Raw genomic sequence first — 19,724 nt, 5'->3', positions numbered from 1 at the left:
GCCTCTGACTATCCACTCTGTCTATGCCCCTCATAATTTTCTAGACCTCTATCAGGTCGACCCTCAACCTCCGTCGTTCCAGTGAAAACAAACCAAATTTATTCAACCGCTCCTCATAGCTAATGCCCTCCATATCAGGTAACATCCGGGTAAATGTCTTCTGCACCCTCTCTAAAGCCTCCACATCCTTCTGGTAGTGTGGTGACCAGAATTGAACACTATACTCCTAGTGTGGCCTAACTAAGGTTCTATACAACTGCAACATGACTTGCCAATTCCTATACTCAATGCCCTGGCCAATGAAGGCAAGCATGCCGTATGCCTTCTTGACTACCTTCTACCTGTGGGCAGCACGGTAGCATTGTGGATAGCACAATTGCTTCACAGCTCCAGGGTCCCAGGTTCGATTCCGGCTTTGGTCACTGTCTGTGTTGAGTCTGCACATCCTCCCCGTGTGTGCGTGGGTTTTCTCCGGGTGCTCCGGTTTCCTCCCACAGTCCAAAAATGTGCGGGTTAAGTGGATTGGCCATGATAAATTGCCCTTAGTGTCCAAAATTGCCCTTAGTGTTGGGTGGGATTACTGGGTTATGGGGGATAGGGTGGAGGTGTTGACCTTGGGTAGGGCGCTCTTTCCAAGAGCCGGTGCAGACTCGATGGGCCGAATAGCCTCCTTCTGCACTGTAAATTCTATGATAAATTCTCCACCTGTGTTGCCCCTTTCAGTGACCTGTGGACCTGTACACCTAGATCTCTCTGACTTTCAATACTCCTGAGGGTTCTACCATTTACTGTATATTCCCTACCTGCATTAGACTTTCCAAAAATGCATGACCTCACATTTGTCCGGATTAAACTCCATCTGCCATCTCTACGCCCAAGTCACCAAACAATCTAAATCCTGCTGTATCCTCTGACAGCCCTCATCGCTATCCGCAATTCCACCAACCTTTGTGTCGCCTGCAAACTTACTAATCTCTCCGCCTTGAGATGGAGGGACAGCTGGTTTGAGCCCCGGCTGCCCCTTCATCATCTGGCTCTGCCAGCCCTGGCAGCTCCCCGATGCCCGCACCATCGTGTCAACTCCCTCAGTGCCGACAAAAGGCTAATGACCAAACCGGGCAGCATAAGTGAGTCGACACCTGCTCGAGACCTTTCCGTCCCCAAGCAAGCATCCACCTCACCCAACTCCATGGACCTCCCACCAACCCCCCCCCCCCCTCTCCCTTCAACTCCTCCAACCCTTCCTTCACACCCCACCTCCCATCCATGTGAACCACGTGTGTGGCTAAAGGTGCCTCTCTGTGTCTCCTCAGAAAAGCTCTCCCACAAACGCTGGGGAAAGCTCACATTGGCGGTGGAGTGCCGGACTTAAGAATCCTCACCTCCTCCGAGGAACCTGGAGGTGACTGTGGTGGCCAAGGACAGATCGGTCACCCATGTTGAGGTTGGCGGATGCCACAGATGTGAGGAAGAACCGGGTTCCACCTGGAGGACCTGTCAAACGTGAGTTGTTGTTGCCTTACTGCTGATCCATCCCTCCCACTGACCGCATGTCCATTCTCCTGCAGGTCCTCCAGCCAACAGCGCCGGCCCATCCCGGGTGGCACGCTCTCCAGCCTCCCATGAGACCACTATGAGCTCCGAGGAAGACGCGATCAAGGCGTCACAGCTGTCATCCCACCCTCCACCAGCACAGATACACGCACCTCGGTGGGAAATGTTAGTGGTCAGTCTTCTGGGGCACAATCTGATGAGCACCACACAGCTGCAAGAACCCCCAGGTGAGACAGCAGTTGGAGGTCAGCTGGGTCCCAGCCTGATGCTGAGCCTATGGAAGAGGTACTCCCGGAAATGATGAAAACAATAGGTAGCGGTCAGGACATTCAGAGGGAGATGTCAGTGACACTCCAGCAGATTCATGGCCGATTGGAAGAGTCCCGGAAGATATGGGCGCAGGAGATGCCGCCAGCATTGCATGGCACCAACATTGCTAGGGTGGCGACCGGAGTGAAGAGCCTGGTGCATGATATCGGCACCATTAGTGACGGTGTCCAAGGCGTCGTGCATGACTGCCATGGCTGAGGGTCTCGGCAGAATGTCTACCTTGCTGGGGGATGCTACCCAGTACCAGTCTGACCTTGATGAGTTTCTATGGGACACGTCCTGCTCTCAGATGGGAATGGCTGAGGTGCTGTGGAGCTTGTCCCAGTCGCAGGTGGGCATTGCCGAAGCGCTGCAGAGCACGTCCCAGTTATTGAGGATCAAGTGTCCTCCAATCACAGAATCACACCTAATGTTAGATATAATGTTCTGAATTTCGCAAGCATGAGTTGGTTGAACATGATCAGTGCACTGCCTGTTGCAAAAGCTACAGGGATGTGCTGTTTGATATAATCGGCCAGTTGTTGGCACATACAACCTACGTACCTGGCATTGTACTGGCACTGAAACTCAGATACCACATTACTCACTTGTGTGGTGGACAGAAAATACTTTTCACTTGGTGGCAGTGTCCTGTCAATGGAAAATATTACTTGTGTTGCTACTTCATAGCAGCAGCATGAAAGAGCTCGCTTCATCTTTTGCTCAGATTTCAGAGACACTTTACTCTTCCAGGATAATTTGAGGTAGACCGGGCAGGTTCAGGTCATGAGTATGCACTATACAGTGGGCAACGGCCTGACCAGGGTAGCCATTATCCTGCTAGATAGTCACAAGATTGGCCTTAACAGCAATCTCGTAAATAGGCTCTGAGCCATTTGCTCATGTGCAAGTTTGATGCTGAAATAGGATACTTGATGCACGTCCATTTAGCTGTTTGAAATTGGCAGGATACTGACCATATTTGCAAAACTCAGAACATAAGTTCCAATGTTAGGTGTGATTCTGCAACTGGGCAGCATTTGCTGAACAATGCCAATTGTGCTAAGAATTGCACTAACAACTAATTTATGGTTATCATTTGGACTTGCAACCTACACTTATTTGAATATGTTCATTTGCAGGGCCCTATGCTTTGCAGGCAAAATTAAATGAATTGAAGTCTCTCCAAGTTATTGGTAACATTATTTATCAGGATAATATCATATTCAAATATCTAACTAAGATTCAAAAATACCTCCTGTTTCCTGCATAGAAGTAAACATTTCCTTGTTCATGGAGGGCCTGTGCACACAAACTCTTCTGCCCATTCATTTGAAGTAGCTCTAGTTAAAGCAAAATAAGAGAAACATTATCAAAAGCTCTTGTATGTTCCTTAACAGCTGATTTTAAACATGCAAAGCTGAATTTTGTTTAGAACCTACTGTGGTCAGATTCATTCCCCAGCATTTCTCTATGCAATAAAGGAATAAAGGGTTATGGTGTTCGGGCTGGAAAGTGGAGTTGAGTCCACAAAAGATCAGCCATGATCTCATTGAATGGAGGAACAGGCTCTAAGGGCCAGATGGCCTACTCCTGCTCATGGGGCGGGATTCTCCGATAATCGGCACCCAGCGGCAAAAACGGCGCGAATCACTCCGGCGTCGGGCCCTCCGAAACGGCAGAAATTCTCCGGCCCAGAATGGGCTAGCAGCAGCGTGACACCATTCGCGATGGCGTCACCCGTCACGGACGCAAGGCATCGCAGCACAAAAGACGCGCCCCGCCCCCGGAAACTTGTCAAGATGGCCACCCGCCGCGCAGCGCCGCGGTTCCAGGAGCGGGAAATCGAGGCGCTCCTGGACGCAGTGGAGCAGAGGAGGGAGGCCCTGTACCCCGGACACGGCCGCAGGGGCACTCAGCCAGCGCATGTGGAGGGAGGTGGCACAGGCCGTCAGCGCCGTGGCCTGTAACACCAAGGACAGGTGCCCAGTGCCACAAGAAGGCCAATGACCTTGTCAGGGCAGCCAGGGTGAGTACCCCACCCCTCCCCACCCCATCTCCGATGTGCAGTACAGCCCTAGGTGCAACTGACATGGCTGCACCCACCCAGGCAGCCTGCAGTGGCAGGATGGGTTGCGCACCTCTGCCAATATACACACAACCGCTGGCCTTCATGTATATCGCTGCCTAACACTGTTGTCCTTTATCCCTGCCATCCACCCGCCCCCCCCCACAGGAGAAGCATGCACACAACCGGGAGCGTGAGAGGACCGGAGGGGGTCCAGCTGATGTGCGACCACTAACCGTTCATGAAGAGAGGGCCCTGGAACTCCCGGGCAGACCCGAGGACCGGGAGGTTGCGGATGCAGAGGTCAAGGGCGCACCACCAAGTCCCCCACGGCCTACCCCCCTTTTCCCCTTCCCCTCTATCCCCCTTCCCCCATATCTTCCATCCCCCATATCCATCTTCCCCCATATCCCCCTTCCCCCATATCCCCTTCCCCATATCTCCCTTCCCCCATATCCCCCTTCCCCCACAACCCCCTTCCCCCATGTGGTGAATGTATAATTACTGATAATTCACCAGTGCACTATGTTATGTTATTAACCCTGTGGGCTCTACCTATGGGCCATTGTGTAGCTCACCCACAGGGGATATGTTAGGGCATGTACGGTCTCCGCCCATGGCTCCACCCCCTTTATAGGAAGTATAAGAGCTGCTGACCTCCACGTGTCTTTGAGTGAATTGATGGTCGCATCAATTTAATCAGCTTTGAAATACTACTATGGAATCAGCCCTCAAATGTGACAGACTGGAACTCAATCCACAGGCCGCGGAGGCGAAAGAAATTTTTTCACATTGGCTTTGATGCTTCAAGGCCTATCTCGCCGCGTCGTCTACGCTATCCGTCACTGACGAACAGAAGCTGAGCCTCCTCCACGCACGGGTGAGCCATTGCATTTCTGTCCAGCTCGACAAAGCCGCTTCCGATACAGAGGCCCTCGCACGACTCGAACGCCTCTATGCACGGCCTGTGAACGAGGTATACGCGCGACACGTCTTCACCACTCGCCGCCAGCGCCCCGGGGAATCGCTAGATGATTACCTACACGACCTCAAAGCCCTCATGCGCAACTGTAACTACCAGGCTGTTACAGCCACTCAGCACATGGAGCTCGCCGTCCGAGACGTTTACGTGGCGGGGGTCCGATCGAACTATGTGAGACAGCGCCTGCTCGAAAAAGGGGCCCAGGACCTGGACGACACGGTAAAACTGGCTATCTCTGTGGAGGCCGCTTTTCAGAGCCTTACTGCGTTCCCGGCTGATCACGCGACCCCCTCGTGGGCCCCTGACCCGAGACTACCACAGGCCTGTGCCGCGCGGCCGCCCGCACATCATGGGGGGCTACCCTGCTACTTTTGCGGCCATCCCCAACACCCCCGACTTCACTGCCCGGCCCGCAATACGAATTGCAACAGCTGCGGACGAACAGCACACTTCGCCAAGGTCTGCCTGGCCAGGTCTAAGAACCCAAACTCACGGACCCGATCCACAGACTCACAGACCCCACAAGGTGTCAGCGTGTCTGCTGACTCCGCCTCCGCATAACATGTGTGACTCATGGGGGCCACCATCTTGGCCATCCTCCCCCACGCGGCCGGCCATGTGCGATCCATGGGGGCCGCCATTTTGGACGGCACCTTACCCACCGCCCGCCACGCTCGACCAACTGGGGCCGCCATCTGCTACGCCGCTCGACGCGTACGACCTACACGGACAGTCATCGCGGGGCGGCCCTAGCACCTCCTATCACGCCGCTGGCTACCCACACCTCAGCGCGGCCACCTTGGACCAGTCGTGACTAAGCACCTCCGGAGCTCCATGATGGCCGTCCGGGTTAACGGGTACGAGACACCTTGCCTTTTCGACTCTGGGAGCACAGAGAGCTTCATTCACCCGGACATGGTAAGACACTGCTCGCTCCCAATATTCCCGACGCAACAAACCATATCCCTCGCCTCTGGGGTGCAAATCCAAGGGTGCACTACTGCAACCCTAGCGATACAGGGCGCTGAGTACGCTAATTTTCAACTATATGTGCTCCCAGATCTCTGCGCTCCTCTCCTTTTGGGACTCGACTTCCAGTGCAACCTCAGGAGCCTAACTCTTAAGTTCGGGGGGCCCCTGCCCCTGCTCACCATATGCAGCCTCGCGACCCGTAAAATCAACCCCCCCCTCTTCGCAAACCTCACCGCCGACTGTAAGCCAGTAGCCACCAGAAGCAGGCGGTATAGCATGCAGAACAGGACGTTCATTAGGTCTGAGGTCCAGCGTCTCTTGCGGGAGGGGGTCATAGAGGCCAGCAATAGGCCCTGGAGAACAACAAAGAACAAAGAACAAAGAAATGTACAGCACAGGAACAGGCCCTTCGGCCCTCCAAGCCCGTGCCGACCATACTGCCCGACTAAACTACAATCTTCTACACTTCCTGGGTCCGTATCCTTCTATTCCCATCCTATTCATATATTTGTCAAGATGCCCCTTAAATGTCCCTATCGTCCCTGCCTCCACTACCACCTCCGGTAGTGAGTTCCAGGCACCCACTACCCTCTGTGTAAAAAACTTGCCTCGTACATCTACTCTAAACTTTGCCCCTCTCACCTTAAACCTATGCCCCCTAGTAATTGACCCCTCTACCCTGGGGAAAAGCCTCTGACTATCCACTCTGTCTATGCCCCTCATAATTTTGTATACCTCTATCAGGTCGCCCCTCAACCTCCTTCGTTCCAGTGAGAGCTCAGGGGTGGTCGTCAAGACCGGGAAAAAGTTCCGGATGGTGGTTGATTACAGCCAGACCATTAACTGGTTTACGCAACTCGATTTGTACCCCCTTCCCCGGATTGTAGACATGGTAAATCAGATCGCGCACTACCGCGTGTTCTCCACGGTGGATCTGAAGTCTGCATACCACCAGCTCCCAATCCACCCGGAGGACCGCCACTACACGGAGTTTGAGGCAGATGGCCGCCTTTTCCATTTCCTCCGGGTCCCCTTTGGCTTCACGAACGGGGTTTCGGTGTTCCAACGAGCGATGGACCGAATGGTGGACCAGTACGGGCTGCGGGCCACGTTTCCGTACTTGGACAATGTCACCAACTGCGGCGATGATCAGCAGGACCACACGCCACCTCCACCGATTTCTCCAAACCGCCCAAAAGCTCAACCTCACCTACAACAAGGAGAAATGTGTTTTCCGCACAACCAGGCTAGCCATCCTCGACTACGTCGTGGAAAACAGGGTCCAAGGGCCCGACCCTGACCGTATGCGCCCCCCCCCACAACTCCCTCTCCCCACTGTCCCAAGGCCCTGAAGAGGTGTCTTGGATTTTTCTCCTATTACGCCCAGTGGATCCCCCAGTATGCGGACAAAGCCCGTCCACTATTTAAGGCCACCCTCTTTCCACTGGCAGCTGAGGCCCGCCAGGCCTTCAACTGCATCAAGGCGGACATCGCCAAAGCTGCAATGCGCACGGTGGACGAGTCCGCCCTCTTTCAGGTGGAGAGCGACGCCTCAGAGGTCGCTCTCGCCGCCACCCTCAACCAAGCAGGCAGACCGGTAGCGTTTTTTTCACGCATCCTCACCACCTCTGAAATTCGACACTCCTCGGTCGAAAAAGAAGCCATCGTGGAAGCCGTGCGGCACTGGAGGCGCTACCTCGCTGGTAGGTTTACCCTCGTCACTGACCAACGCTTGGTTGCCTTCATGGTTGACAATACGCAGCGGGGCAAGATCAAGAATGATAAGATCTTGAGGTGGAGAATCGAACTCCCCACCTATAACTACGATATAGTATATCGTTCTGGGAAGCTCAACGAGCCCCCAGATGCCCTGTCCCACGGCACCTTGCGCGCATGTGACCAACTACGGGCTATCCACGACGACCTCTGCCACCAGGGGGTCACCCGGCTCACCCATTACATCAAGGCCCGCAACCTGCCCTACTCCACCGAGGAGGTCAGAGCTATAACCAGAGACTGCCAAATCTGTGCGGAGTGCAAACCGCACTTCTATCGACCGGATAAGGCCCACCTGGTAAAGGCATCCCGGCCCTTTGAACGCCTCAGTATTGATTTCAAAGGGCCCCTCTCCTCCAATAACTGCAACACGTATTTCCTTAACATCATAGATGAGTTCTCCCGCTTCCCGTTTGCCATCCCCTGCCCTGATATGACCACCCCCACTGTCATTAAAGCCCTGCATAGTGTCTTCACCCAGTTTGGTTTCCCCAGTTATGTCCACAGCGACAGGTGCTCGTTGTTCATGAGCGACGAACTGCGTCAGTACCTGCTCAGTAAGGGCATCGCCTCGAGCAGGACTACCAGTTATAACCCCAGGGGAAACGGGCAGGTGGAGAGGGAGAACGCGACGGTCTGGAAGACCGTCCTACTGACCCTGCGGTCCAGGAATCTCCAAGTTTCTCACTGGCAGGAGGTCCTCCCCGATGCGCTCCACTCTATTAGGTCCCTCTTTGCACGGCCACAAACTAGACTCCTCATGACCGTTTGTTTGTTTTCCCTAGGGGAGCTACCTCAGGGGCCTCGCTTCTGCCCTGGCTGATGACACCGGGTCCAGTCCTCCTCCGAAAACATGTTCGGAGCCATAAGACAGACCCCCTGGTAGAGAGGGTCCAGCTCCTGCACTCCAACCCACACGATGCGTACGTCGAACAACCCGAACAACCGTCTCCCTCCGGGACCTGGCGCCCGCAGGCTCCAACACCACTCCCACTACAGCATCCCCACCACTATGTCCCGTCCAACCTCCCATGTTCAGCGCCCCCACCCCTAGATAGATCCCGCGCTCCCTCCCACCCGCCGCACCGGTCCACAGGAATGAAGCTCCGGAAGAGCCGCTCCCGGAGTCCACACTTGTGCCTGCTCCGGACCCACTTCCACAGCCACCCGAAGCGGCTGCAACACCAGTGCTTCGGCGGTCGCAACGTACGATCCGGGCACCGGACCGACTGAATCTATGAGCCCGTCACCCCCGCCGGACTTTATTTTTTAATCAGGGGGTGAATGTGGTGAATGTATAATTACTGATAATTCACCAGTGCACTGTGTTATGTTATTAACCCTGTGGGCTCTACCCAAGGGCCATTGTGTGGCTTCACCCACAGGGGATATGTTGGGGCACGTACGGGCTCCGCCCATGGCTCCACTCCCTTTACAGGAAGTATAAGAGCTGCTGACCAAACGTCGAGGCAGCCGTCCCCGCGGATGCCGACCGCCCCCAGGACGATCCAGGGCAGCCACGGGACAGGGAGAGACCTGGCCCATCAGGCTATCCATGCTCCCAGGACGATCTAGGGCGGCCACAAGACGGGGAGAGACCCGGCCCATCGGGCATACGGCACCCCCAGGACGTTCCAAGGCGGCCACGAGACAGACTTGGAGCACCAGGGAGACGACACCCCCGTCTCGTGCGAGTGCGGCAACGCCGGCGGGCCACAGCCAGCGGCGAGGGGGCAGCCACAGGCCTCCGTCGCGGCCGAGCCACGACACCCCTACCCAGGACACCCCTACCCAGGACACCGGTACCCAGGACACCGCTACCCAGGACACCGCTACTCAGGACACCCCTACCCAGGACACCCCTACCCAGGACACTGACACACAGGACACTGACACACAAGGGACGGGTGGACAAGGACCACCACCCCAGGGGATCATGGACTTTGGGTCGGATGACGAGCACGACACAACGCCACTGCTATCTCCTACACCCTCCACCATCGCAGAGACACTCACCTTGGTTGGGCACTTCAGCGATGAGACTTCTGGTACACTCACAGGTGCGCAGAACACAGTCGTACCGGTACAGCAGGTGGAAGTAGGAGCAGCCGAGGGGCCGGGCGGTCTGAGGGACCATCTGCCGCCCAGACGGGTCCCAGGTTCCTGGAGTTACCACACCCACCCATAGAACCGATGCAGTCATGCACCCAGGGACGATTGAAGGGGGTGACGGCCGGCTTGCGGCAGCTGCAGACGCAGGTGGAGAAGTCCACCCGCGTCCACGAGCAGGGAGTGGTGCAGGTCATGCGTGCCATCCAGGGTGGCGTCCGCGCTGGAGGCAATGGGTGCGATGGTGTCAGACATGGGGATGTATTCAAGGCCTGGGGCTTTCCGTGCAGGCGGCGTCTGTGGACCTGGACATGGCTGCCCTCTCACAGGAAGCCATGAGCCAGAGCCAGCAGCAGATCGCAGAGGCGCTCAACGCTGTGGTCCAGTCTCAGCAGGCCATTGCCCATTCTCTGCAGGCATTGGCCCAGTCTCAGCAGGCCACCGCTGAGGGCATCGGCGCCATTGCCCAGTGCTGAGCGGCGTCGCCCAGACACAGACAGGAATGGCCAACTCCCTGAGCTCCATGGCTGCAAACTTGCAGACCCTTGTTGATACCAGGGCAGGCCTCCAGGACTGGCAGCGGCAGGTGTCGGGCGGGTGTCAGGTGGCCGGTCCGTTCGCATCCCTGACCCATGAAGAGACCCGGGGGCCATCGGGCACCCCGAGGGAGGAGGAGGTGCTGGGGCCCGTTCCACGTCACCCTGTAGGGGAGGTCCTGGAACACCGTGACAACTCGGACACCCCCCCAGCCCCCTTCCGTCTCAGGTACATCTGGTGGGCAATGGGCAGGACAATCTGGCAGCTCGCCATCCCAGTTGCCCGAGCCGCAGCCTGGCCCATCTAGGCCGGGCCGCCCCAGGAAACGGACGCCAAAGGGATCCCGAGTCGCAGGGCAGGTATCACAGGAGTCCATCTCCAGCTCTGCTGTACCGTCTGGGGAACCACCTATCTGTAGTCAAAGGCCAAACAATTAGACACTGAGTAAGTTGGCACGGGTGCAGGGCACAGATGAGTTATAGAGGCTAGGGCACGTGTATGAACTGTTGGTTATTAAAATCACTTTCACACCTACAGAAGCTGCCTTTGTGCTCTGTCTGAAGCGTGCGGGGGTGTGGTGTGAGGGGAGCACCAGAGTGTGTGTGAGGGGTGATAGAACGTCGGCCTCAGGTGAGTGTGCCCCCCTTCCCCCGGGTCGTCCTCGCCATCTCCCCCGGGCAGACGACGGGACCGTGCGCTGCAATGTCACGGCCGCATGTAGGGACGGTCCGGGTGGAGGGTGGTACTGTGGCCATGGGTCAGACATTGTCCAATGATGTAGAGCACAGAGCTCATCGCAGAGCGGGTTGTCATCATCCTCCATGGCCTGCAATAGACACGCTTCCACAGGCGACCGTGTGTGCTGCAGGTGCATGTGCAATGGAGGGATGGTGTGCATGCAGGTGGGGTGAGGGTGGTTGGTGGTATGCATGCGGGTGCAGTGAGGGTGGTTGGTGGTGGGTGGGTGGGTAGGTGGGGTGAGGGTGGTCGGCTGTTGCCGTGGTGTGCAGTTTGTGCCCATACTCGGCGATTCCCATGCCCCCCCTAGTCAGTCAACCGGGCGGACGTATGTGCATACGTCCGGTGCGGTCACTCTAACTTCAAGGTGTACTTGTGCAAGGGACCTTAGCTGTTCAAGTGAAGACAAGTATCCAGCAGAAGGCAGTAGAGCGGAGCTGCTGATTGGCTGCTGCTGGGAAAATTTGCATACATCCGGTGCGGTCACTCTAACTTGAAGGTGTACCTGTGCAAGAGACCCTAGCTGTTCCAGTGAAGACAAGCATCCAGAAGAGGGCAGTAGAGCGCAGCTGCTGATTGGCTGTTGTGGAGAAAATTTGCATACGTCCGGTGCGGTCACTCTAACTTGTACCTGTCCAAGAGACCCTAGCTGTTCAAGTGAAGACAAGCATCCAGCAGAGGGCAGTAGAGCGGAGCTGCTGATTGGCTGTTGCGGGGAAGTTTTGTATATGTCCGGTGCGGTCACTCTAACTTGAAGGTGTACCTTTGCAAGAGACCCGAGCTGTTCCAGTGAAGAGAAGCATCCAGAAGAGGGCAGTAGAGCAGCGATGCTGATTCGCTGTTGCGGGAAAAATTTGCATACGTCCGTTGCGGTCACTCTAACTTTGTCCAAGAGACCCCAGCTGTTCAACTGAAGACAAGCATCCAGCAGACGACAGTAGAGTGGAGCTACTGATTGGCTGTTGCGGGGGAAATTTGCATACATGCATTGTGGTCACTGTAACTTGAAGGTGTACCTCTGCAAGAGAGCCTAGCTGTTCAAGTGAAGACAAGCATCCAGCAGAGGGCAATAGAGCAGAGCTGCTGATTGGCTGTTGTGGGGAAAACCTGCATACGTCCGGTGTGGTCACTCTAACTTGAAGGTGTACCTGTGCAAGAGACCCTATCTGTTCAGGTCAGGGCAAGCATCCAGCAGAGGGCAGTAGAGCGGAGGTGCTGATTGGCTGTTGTGGGGAAAATTTGCATACGTCCGGTGCAGTCACTCTAATTTGAAGGTGTACCTGTTCAAGTCAAGGCAAGCATCCAGCAGAGGGCAGTAGAGTGATGCTGCTGATTGGCTGTTGTGGGGAAAATTTGCATACGTCCGGTGCGGTCACTCTAAATTGAAGGTGGTTTGTGGAGGAGCTGTTGTCAAGTGACACTATAAGCCGAAACACTTCTTCAGTGTTTCACTCGCTACCCACTCCTCTAACCAAAAAAAGAACAGCCGCTGTAATGATCAAGAGGAAGGCTCGAGGGCAGGTCGAGGTAGAAAGAAGTTGAACCATGACGTCACAGCCTGCAGGTAAGGGATTGGCTGGTGACTGGTAAGTAGTTTTTATTTTATTTTCCCTCAGATGTTATCGTGCGGGGCGCAGAGGTTGCTGAGTGAGTGCTTGCTGAGAAGGGGAGTGAATAACAGGTAAGCTCTTTCTTTCTTTTTTAATCTAGAGGGGATGGCAGGGAAGGTAGTGCAATGTTCCTCCTGCAAAATGTTTGAGGTGAGGGACGCCATCAGTGTCCCTGATGATTTCATCTGTGGGAAGTGCACCCATCTCCAGCTCCTCAGAAACCGCATTAGGAAACTGGAGCTGGATGAACTTCGGATCATTCGGGAGGCAGAGGTGGTCATAGATAGAAGCTTCAGGGATGTAGTTACTCGGAAGAATAATGATTGATGGGTGACGGTGAGAGGGGCTGGGAAGAAGCAGTCAGTACAGGGATCCCCTGTGGTCGTTCTCCTTAGTAACACGTATACCGCTTTGGATATTGTTGGGGGGAAGACTTACCAGGGGTAAGCCATGGGGTACAGGTATCAGAAGGGCGGGGGGGGGGGGGGGAGCAGAGAATTCGTCATTGGAGACTCCATAGTTAGGGGGATAGATAGGAGATTCTGTGGGAACGACTCACTGTTGGTGTGTTGCCTCCCAGGGTCCGTGATGTCTCGGATCGTGTTTTCGGGATCCTTAAGGGGGAGGGGGAGCAGCCCCAAGCCGTGGTCCACATAGGTACAAACGACATAGGTAGGAAAAAGGATAGGGATGTAAGGCAGGAATTCAGGGAGCTATGGTGGAAACTTAGATCGAGGACAAACAGAGTTATTATCTCTGGGTTGTTACCCATGCCACGTGCTCGCGAGACGAGGAATAGGGAGAGAGAGGAGTTGAACACGTGGCTACAGGGATGGTGCAGGAGGGAGGGTTTCAGATTTCTGGATAATTGGGGCTCATTCTGGGGTCGGTGGGACCTCTACAAACGGGATGGTCTACACCTAGACCAGAGGGGTGGCATTGCGCTGGTCAAGGAGACACAGCCTGAGTGAGTGAGACACAGACAGAGTGAGAATTTGGTAATTTGGTGCAGTGAGGTACTTTGGTGAAGAGTGGGAGAAGGTGCTTTTTCCCGACTGTTTTAGAACATAGAACAATACAGCGCAGTACAGGCCCTTCGGCCCACGATGTTGCACCGAAACAAATGCCATCTAACCTACACTATGCCATTATCATCCATATGTTCATCCAATAAACCTTTAAATGCCCTCAATGTTGGCGAGTTCACTACTGTAGCAGGTAGAGCATTCCACGGCCTCACTACTCTTTGCGTAAAGAACCTACCTCTGACCTCTGTCCTATATCTATTACCCCTCAGTTTAAAGTTATGTCCCCTCGTGCCAGCCATATCCATCCGCGGGAGAAGGCTCTCACTGTCCACCCTATCCAACCCCCTGATCATTTTGTATGCCTCTATTAAGTCTCCTCTTAACCTTCTTCTCTCCAACGAAAACAACCTCAAGTCCATCAGCCTTTCCTCATAAGATTTTCCCTCCATACCAGGCAACATCCTGGTAAATCTCCTCTGCACCCGCTCCAAAGCCTCCACGTCCTTCCTATAATGCGGTGACCAGAACTGGTCGCAATACTCCAAATGCGGCCATACCAGAGTTCTGTACAGCTGCAACATGACGTCCCGACTCCGGAACTCAATCCCTCTACCAATAAAGGCCAACACTCCATAGGCCTTCTTCACAACCCTATCAACCTGGGTGGCAACTTTCAGGGATCTATGTACATGGACACCTAGATCCCTCTGCTCATCCACACTTTCAAGAACTTTACCATTAGCCAAATATTCCGCATTCCTGTTATTCCTTCCAAAGTGAATCACCTCACACTTCTCTACATTAAACTCCATTTGCCACCTCTCAGCCCAGCTCTGCAGCTTATCTATATCCCTCTGTAACCTGCTACATCCTTCCACACTATCGACAACACCACCGACTTTAGTATCGTCTGCAAATTTACTCACCCACCCTTCTGCGCCTTCCTCTAGGTCATTGATAAAAATGACAAACAGCAACGGCCCCAGAACAGATCCTTGTGGTACTCCACTTGTGACTGTACTCCATTCTGAACATATCCCATCAACCACCACCCTCTGTCTTCTTTCAGCTAGCCAATTTCTGATCCACATCTCTAAATCACCCTCAATCCCCAGCCTCCGTATTTTTTGCAATAGCCTACCGTGGGGAACCTTATCAAACGCTTTGCTGAAATCCATATACACCACATCAACTGCTCTACCCTCGTCTACCTGTTCAGTCACCTTCTCAAAGAACTCAATAAGGTTTGTGAGGCATGACCTACCCTTCACAAAGCCATGCTGACTATCCCTGATCATATTATTCCTATCTAGATGATTATAAATCTTGTCTCTTATAATCCCCTCCAAGACTTTACCCACTACAGACGTGAGGCTCACCGGTCTATAGTTGCCGGGGTTGTCTCTGCTCCCCTTTTTGAACAAAGGGACCACATTTGCTGTCCTCCAGTCCTCTGGCACTATTCCTGTAGCCAATGATGACATAAAAATCAAAGCCAAAGGTCCAGCAATCTCTTCCCTGGCCTCCCAGAGAATCCTCGGATAAATCCCATCAGATCCCGGGAACTTAACTATTTTCAGCCTGTCCAGAATTGCCAACACCTCTTCCCTACGTACCTCAATGCCATCTATTCTATTAGCCTGGGGCTCAGCATTCTCCTCCACAACATTATCTTTTTCCTGAGTGAATACTGACGAAAAATATTCATTTAGTATCTCGCCTATCTCTTCAGACTCCACACACAATTTCCCATCACTGTCCTCGACTGGTCCTACTCTTTCCCTAGTCATTCGCTTATTCCTGACATACCTATAGAAAGCTTTTGGGTTTTCCTTGATCCTTCCTGCCAAATACTTCTCATGTCCCCTCCTTGCTCATCTTAGCTCTCTCTTTAGAGCCTTCCTCGCTACCTTGTAACTATCCATCGCCCCAACCGAAACTTCACACTTCATCTTCACATAGGCCTCCTTCTTCCTCTTAACAAGAGATTCCACTTCCTTGGTAAACCACGGTTCCCTCGCTCGACGCCTTCCTCCCTGTCTGACCGGTACATACTTATCAAGAACACGCAGTAGCTGATCCTTGAACAAGCCCCACTTATCCAGTGTGCCCAACACTTGCAGCCTACTTCTCCACCTTATCCCCCCCAAGTCACGTCTAATGGCATCATAATTGCCCTTCCCCCAGCTATAACTCTTGCCCTGCGGTGTATACTTATCCCTTTCCATCATTAACGTAAACGTCACCGAATTGTGGTCACTGTCCCCAAAGTGCTCTCCTACCTACAAATCCAACACCTGGCCTGGTTCATTACCCAAAACCAAATCCAACGTGGCCTCGCCTCTTGTTGGCCTGTCAACATATTGTTTCAGGAAACCCTCCTGCACACACTGTACAAAAAACGACCCATCTATTGTACTCGAACTATATATTTTCCAGTCAATATTTGGAAAGTTAAAGTCTCCCATAATAACTACCCTGTTACTTTCACTCATATCCAGAATCATCTTCGCCATCCTTTCCTCTACATCCCTAGAACTATTAGGAGGCCGAAAAAAACTCCCAACAGGGTGACCTCTCCTTTCCTGTTTCTAACTTCAGCCCATACTACCTCGGAAGAAGAGTCCCCATCTAGCATCCTCTCCGCCACCGTAATACCGCTCTTGACTAGCAGCGCCACACCTCCCCCTCTTTTGCCTCCTTCTCTGAGCTTACTAAAACACCTAAACCCCGGAACCTGCAACATCCATTCCTGTCCCTGCTCTATCCATGTTTCCGAATTGGCCACAACATCGAAGTCCCAGGTACCAACCCATGCTGCCAGTTCCCCTACCTTGTTTCGTATACTCCTGGCATTGAAGTAGACACACTTCAAACCACCTACCTGAACACTGGCCCCCTCCTGCGACGTCAAATCTGTGCTCCTGACCTCTATACTCTCATTCTCCCTTATCCTACAACTACAATCCAGGTTCCCATGCCCCTGCTGCATTAGTTTAAACCCCCCAAAGAGCACTAACAAATCTCCCCCTCAGGATATTTGTTCCCCTCAGGTTCAGATGTAGACCATCCTGTCTGTAGAGGTCCCACCTTCCCCAGAAAGAGCCCCAGTTATCCAGAAATCTGAATCCCTCCCGCCTGCACCATCCCTGTAGCCACGTGTTTAAATGCTCTCTCTCCCTATTCCTCATCTCACTATCACGTGGCATGGGCAACAACCCAGAGATAACAACTCTGTTTGTTCTAGTTCTGAGCTTCCATCCTAGCTCCCTGAAAGCCTGCCTGACATCCTTGTCCCCTTTCCTACCTATGTCGTTAGTGCCAATGTGGACCACGACTTGGGGCTGCTCCCCCTCCCCCCTAAGGACCCGGAAAACACGATCCGAGACATCACGTACCCTTGCACCTGGGAGGCAACATACCAAACGCGAGTCTCTCACGCTCCCACAAAATCTCCTATCTGTGCCCCTGACTATAGAGTCCCCAATTACTAATGCTCTGCTCCTCTCCCCCCTTCCCTTCTGAGCAACAGGGACAGACTCCGTGCCAGAGGCCCGTACCCCATGGCTTACCCCTGGTAAGTCGTCCCCCCCACAAGTATCCAAAGCGGTATACTTGTTTCTCAGGGGAACGACCGCAGGGGATCCCTGCACTGACTGCTTTTTCCCAGTCCCTCTTACAGTTACCCACCTATCTCCAATCTTTGGTGTAACTAATTCCCTGAAGCTGCTATCTATGACCCCTTCTGCCTCCCGAATGATCCGAAGTTCTTCCAACTCCAGCTCCAGTTCCCTAACTTGGTCTTGGAGGAGCTGGAGATGGCAGCACTTCCTGCAGGTAAAATCAGCAGGGACACTAACTGCATCCCTCACCTCAAACATCCTGCAGGAGGAACATTGCACTACCTTCCCTGCCATTCCTCTAACGTTCTACCAAGATCTGGCTAACAACTAAATTAAATTTTTATAAAAAATAATAATAATATAATAAAATATGGTACTTACCTCAGACCAATGGGTTTTATTATTAGGTTAGAGGAGGAGGGTGGGTGGGAGACACGACACGTGTAGTGTCTCGGGTTTCCTCTCCACCAGAATTTATTGGGGAGGGTCTTCCCAGACGTCCGCGGGTCGACTTCCTGTTCCCGCCTAAAAAACTAATTTTAAAAAAAAGAAGAAAAATTCTCAGCTCCTGCTGAAATTGACTAACCAGCCAGCTCCACTCCCGCCGAAATCGACTGGCCTGCCCCTGCAAAGACAAGTGCTTTTAAAGGTTGACTTACCTCCCAGCAACCTCCTTCCGCAATGCTCCCGCTGAAACTGACTCACCAGCTGTTCTCTCTCTTTCTCCGGGCCTAATTTCGGGAGCCGTTCGGAGGAGGAGGAGCAGTCTCTGTGATTATAAAAACCTAACGGTAACTTCGTTTTCCAGTTTTTTCCTCCAAAAGTGACATCAGAGGGAAGCTGTGATCTGATTGGTTGATAGCAAATCTGCCCCAAATTTAAAAAAACAGAGCTAAACTCGTAAACTTAAATTAAACTAATTAATTAATTAGTGATGGCTGGTCAGGTGATGTGCTTGAGCTGCTTGATGTGGGAGCTGGCAGATCCCATTGCGAGCTGCAGCGACCACATCTGCAGTAAGTGTTGGCTGCTCGAAGAGCTCCGGCTCAGAGTTGATGAGCTGGAGTCTGAGCTTCAAACACTGAGGCACATCCGGGAGGGGGAGACTTACCTGGACACTGTGTTTCAGGAGGCAGTCACACCTGTCAGAGTAAGTAGTTTAAATCCTGCCAGTGGCCAGGGTCAGCAGGGTGTGACTGCAAGTCAGGCAGGTAAAGGGAACCAGCAGTCAGGAACTCAGGAGCCTCAGCCTTGACCCTGTCCAACAGGTATGAAGCACTTGCTCCCTGTGTGGATGGCGAACAGGGCTGCAGGAAGGATGAGTCAGCTGACCAAGGCACCATGGTTCAGCAGGCCATTCAAGGGGAGGGAGTAAACAGGCAAGTTGTAGTTGTAGGGGATTCTATTATCAGGGGGATAGATAGTATCCTTTGTGAGCAGAATAAAGAGTCCCGCATGGTATGTTGCCTGCCCGGTGCTAGGGAGCGGGACATCTCTGACCGGCTTGAAAGGATACTGGAGAGGGAGGGGGAGGATCCAGTTTTGTGGTCCATGTCGGTACCAACAACATAGGCAAGTCTAGGAAAGAGGACCTGTTTAGAGATTATAAAGAGCTAGGATTCAAATTTAAAAAAACAGGTCCTCACGGGTCATAATCTCCGGATTACTGCCCGAGCCACGTGCAAATTGGCATAGGGAGGCAAGAATAAGGGAAGTTAACACGTGGCTGAAAGAGTGGTGTGGGAAAGAGGGGTTCCTTTTCATGGGACACTGGCATCAGTTCTGGGACAGGGGGGACCTATACCGTTGGGATGGTCTCCACCTGAACCGAGCTGGGACCAGTGTTCTGGCGAAAAGAGTAAATAGGGTGGTCAATAGGATTTTAAACTAGAGATTGTGGGGGAAGGGAAAGTCAGGGAACCAAGAGGTGAAGTAATCAGTGGGAAGCATAGCTGCTTAGGAATACAAAAAAGCACGAAAAGACAAAACTTAGGAGAGGTTACGATAGTCCCAATCCAACAAAATATGACACAGTGTATGGAAAGGCTCAGTAAACCAAGGTCCACCACACTAAGAAAACAAAAAGGGACATTCAATAGAGAATTAAAGGTGCTATATTTAAATGCGCGCAGTGTACGGAACAAGGTAGATGAGCTTGTGGCCCAGATTGTGACTGGCAGGTATGATGTGGTAGGCATCACAGAGACGTGGTTGCAGGGGGTTCAGGACTGGCATTTAAACATCCAGGGATTCACAATCTATCGAAAAGACAGAGAGGTGGGCAGAGGGGGCGGGGTTGCCTTGTTAATTAGGAATGAAATTAAATCAATAGCACTAAACAACATAGGGTCAGATGATGTGGAGTCTGTGTGGGTAGAGTTGAGGAACCACAAAGGCAAAAAACCATAATGGGAGTTA

At 53.1% G+C, this 19,724-nt stretch overlaps 1 protein-coding gene across 2 annotated transcripts in view; it reads right to left on the bottom strand.

The window, feature by feature from the left end:
- Window positions 1–19,724, bottom strand: part of LOC140388177 (cilia- and flagella-associated protein 54-like) — a 948,449-nt gene that overhangs the window by 427,713 nt on the left and 501,012 nt on the right. For both annotated transcript variants that reach the window (XM_072471937.1, XM_072471938.1), the window contains one exon: window positions 3,119–3,206. In XM_072471937.1, coding sequence (XP_072328038.1) covers window positions 3,119–3,206 — 88 coding nt within the window. The remainder of the gene's footprint in view (window positions 1–3,118; window positions 3,207–19,724) is intronic.

The sequence above is a fragment of the Scyliorhinus torazame genome, chromosome 13 (genome assembly GCF_047496885.1).
Source record: "Scyliorhinus torazame isolate Kashiwa2021f chromosome 13, sScyTor2.1, whole genome shotgun sequence".
In the NCBI taxonomy this organism is placed as follows: domain Eukaryota; kingdom Metazoa; phylum Chordata; class Chondrichthyes; order Carcharhiniformes; family Scyliorhinidae; genus Scyliorhinus; species Scyliorhinus torazame.
Note: the sequence above shows the minus strand (reverse complement) of the source record. Positions and strands in the feature narration are given on the sequence as shown.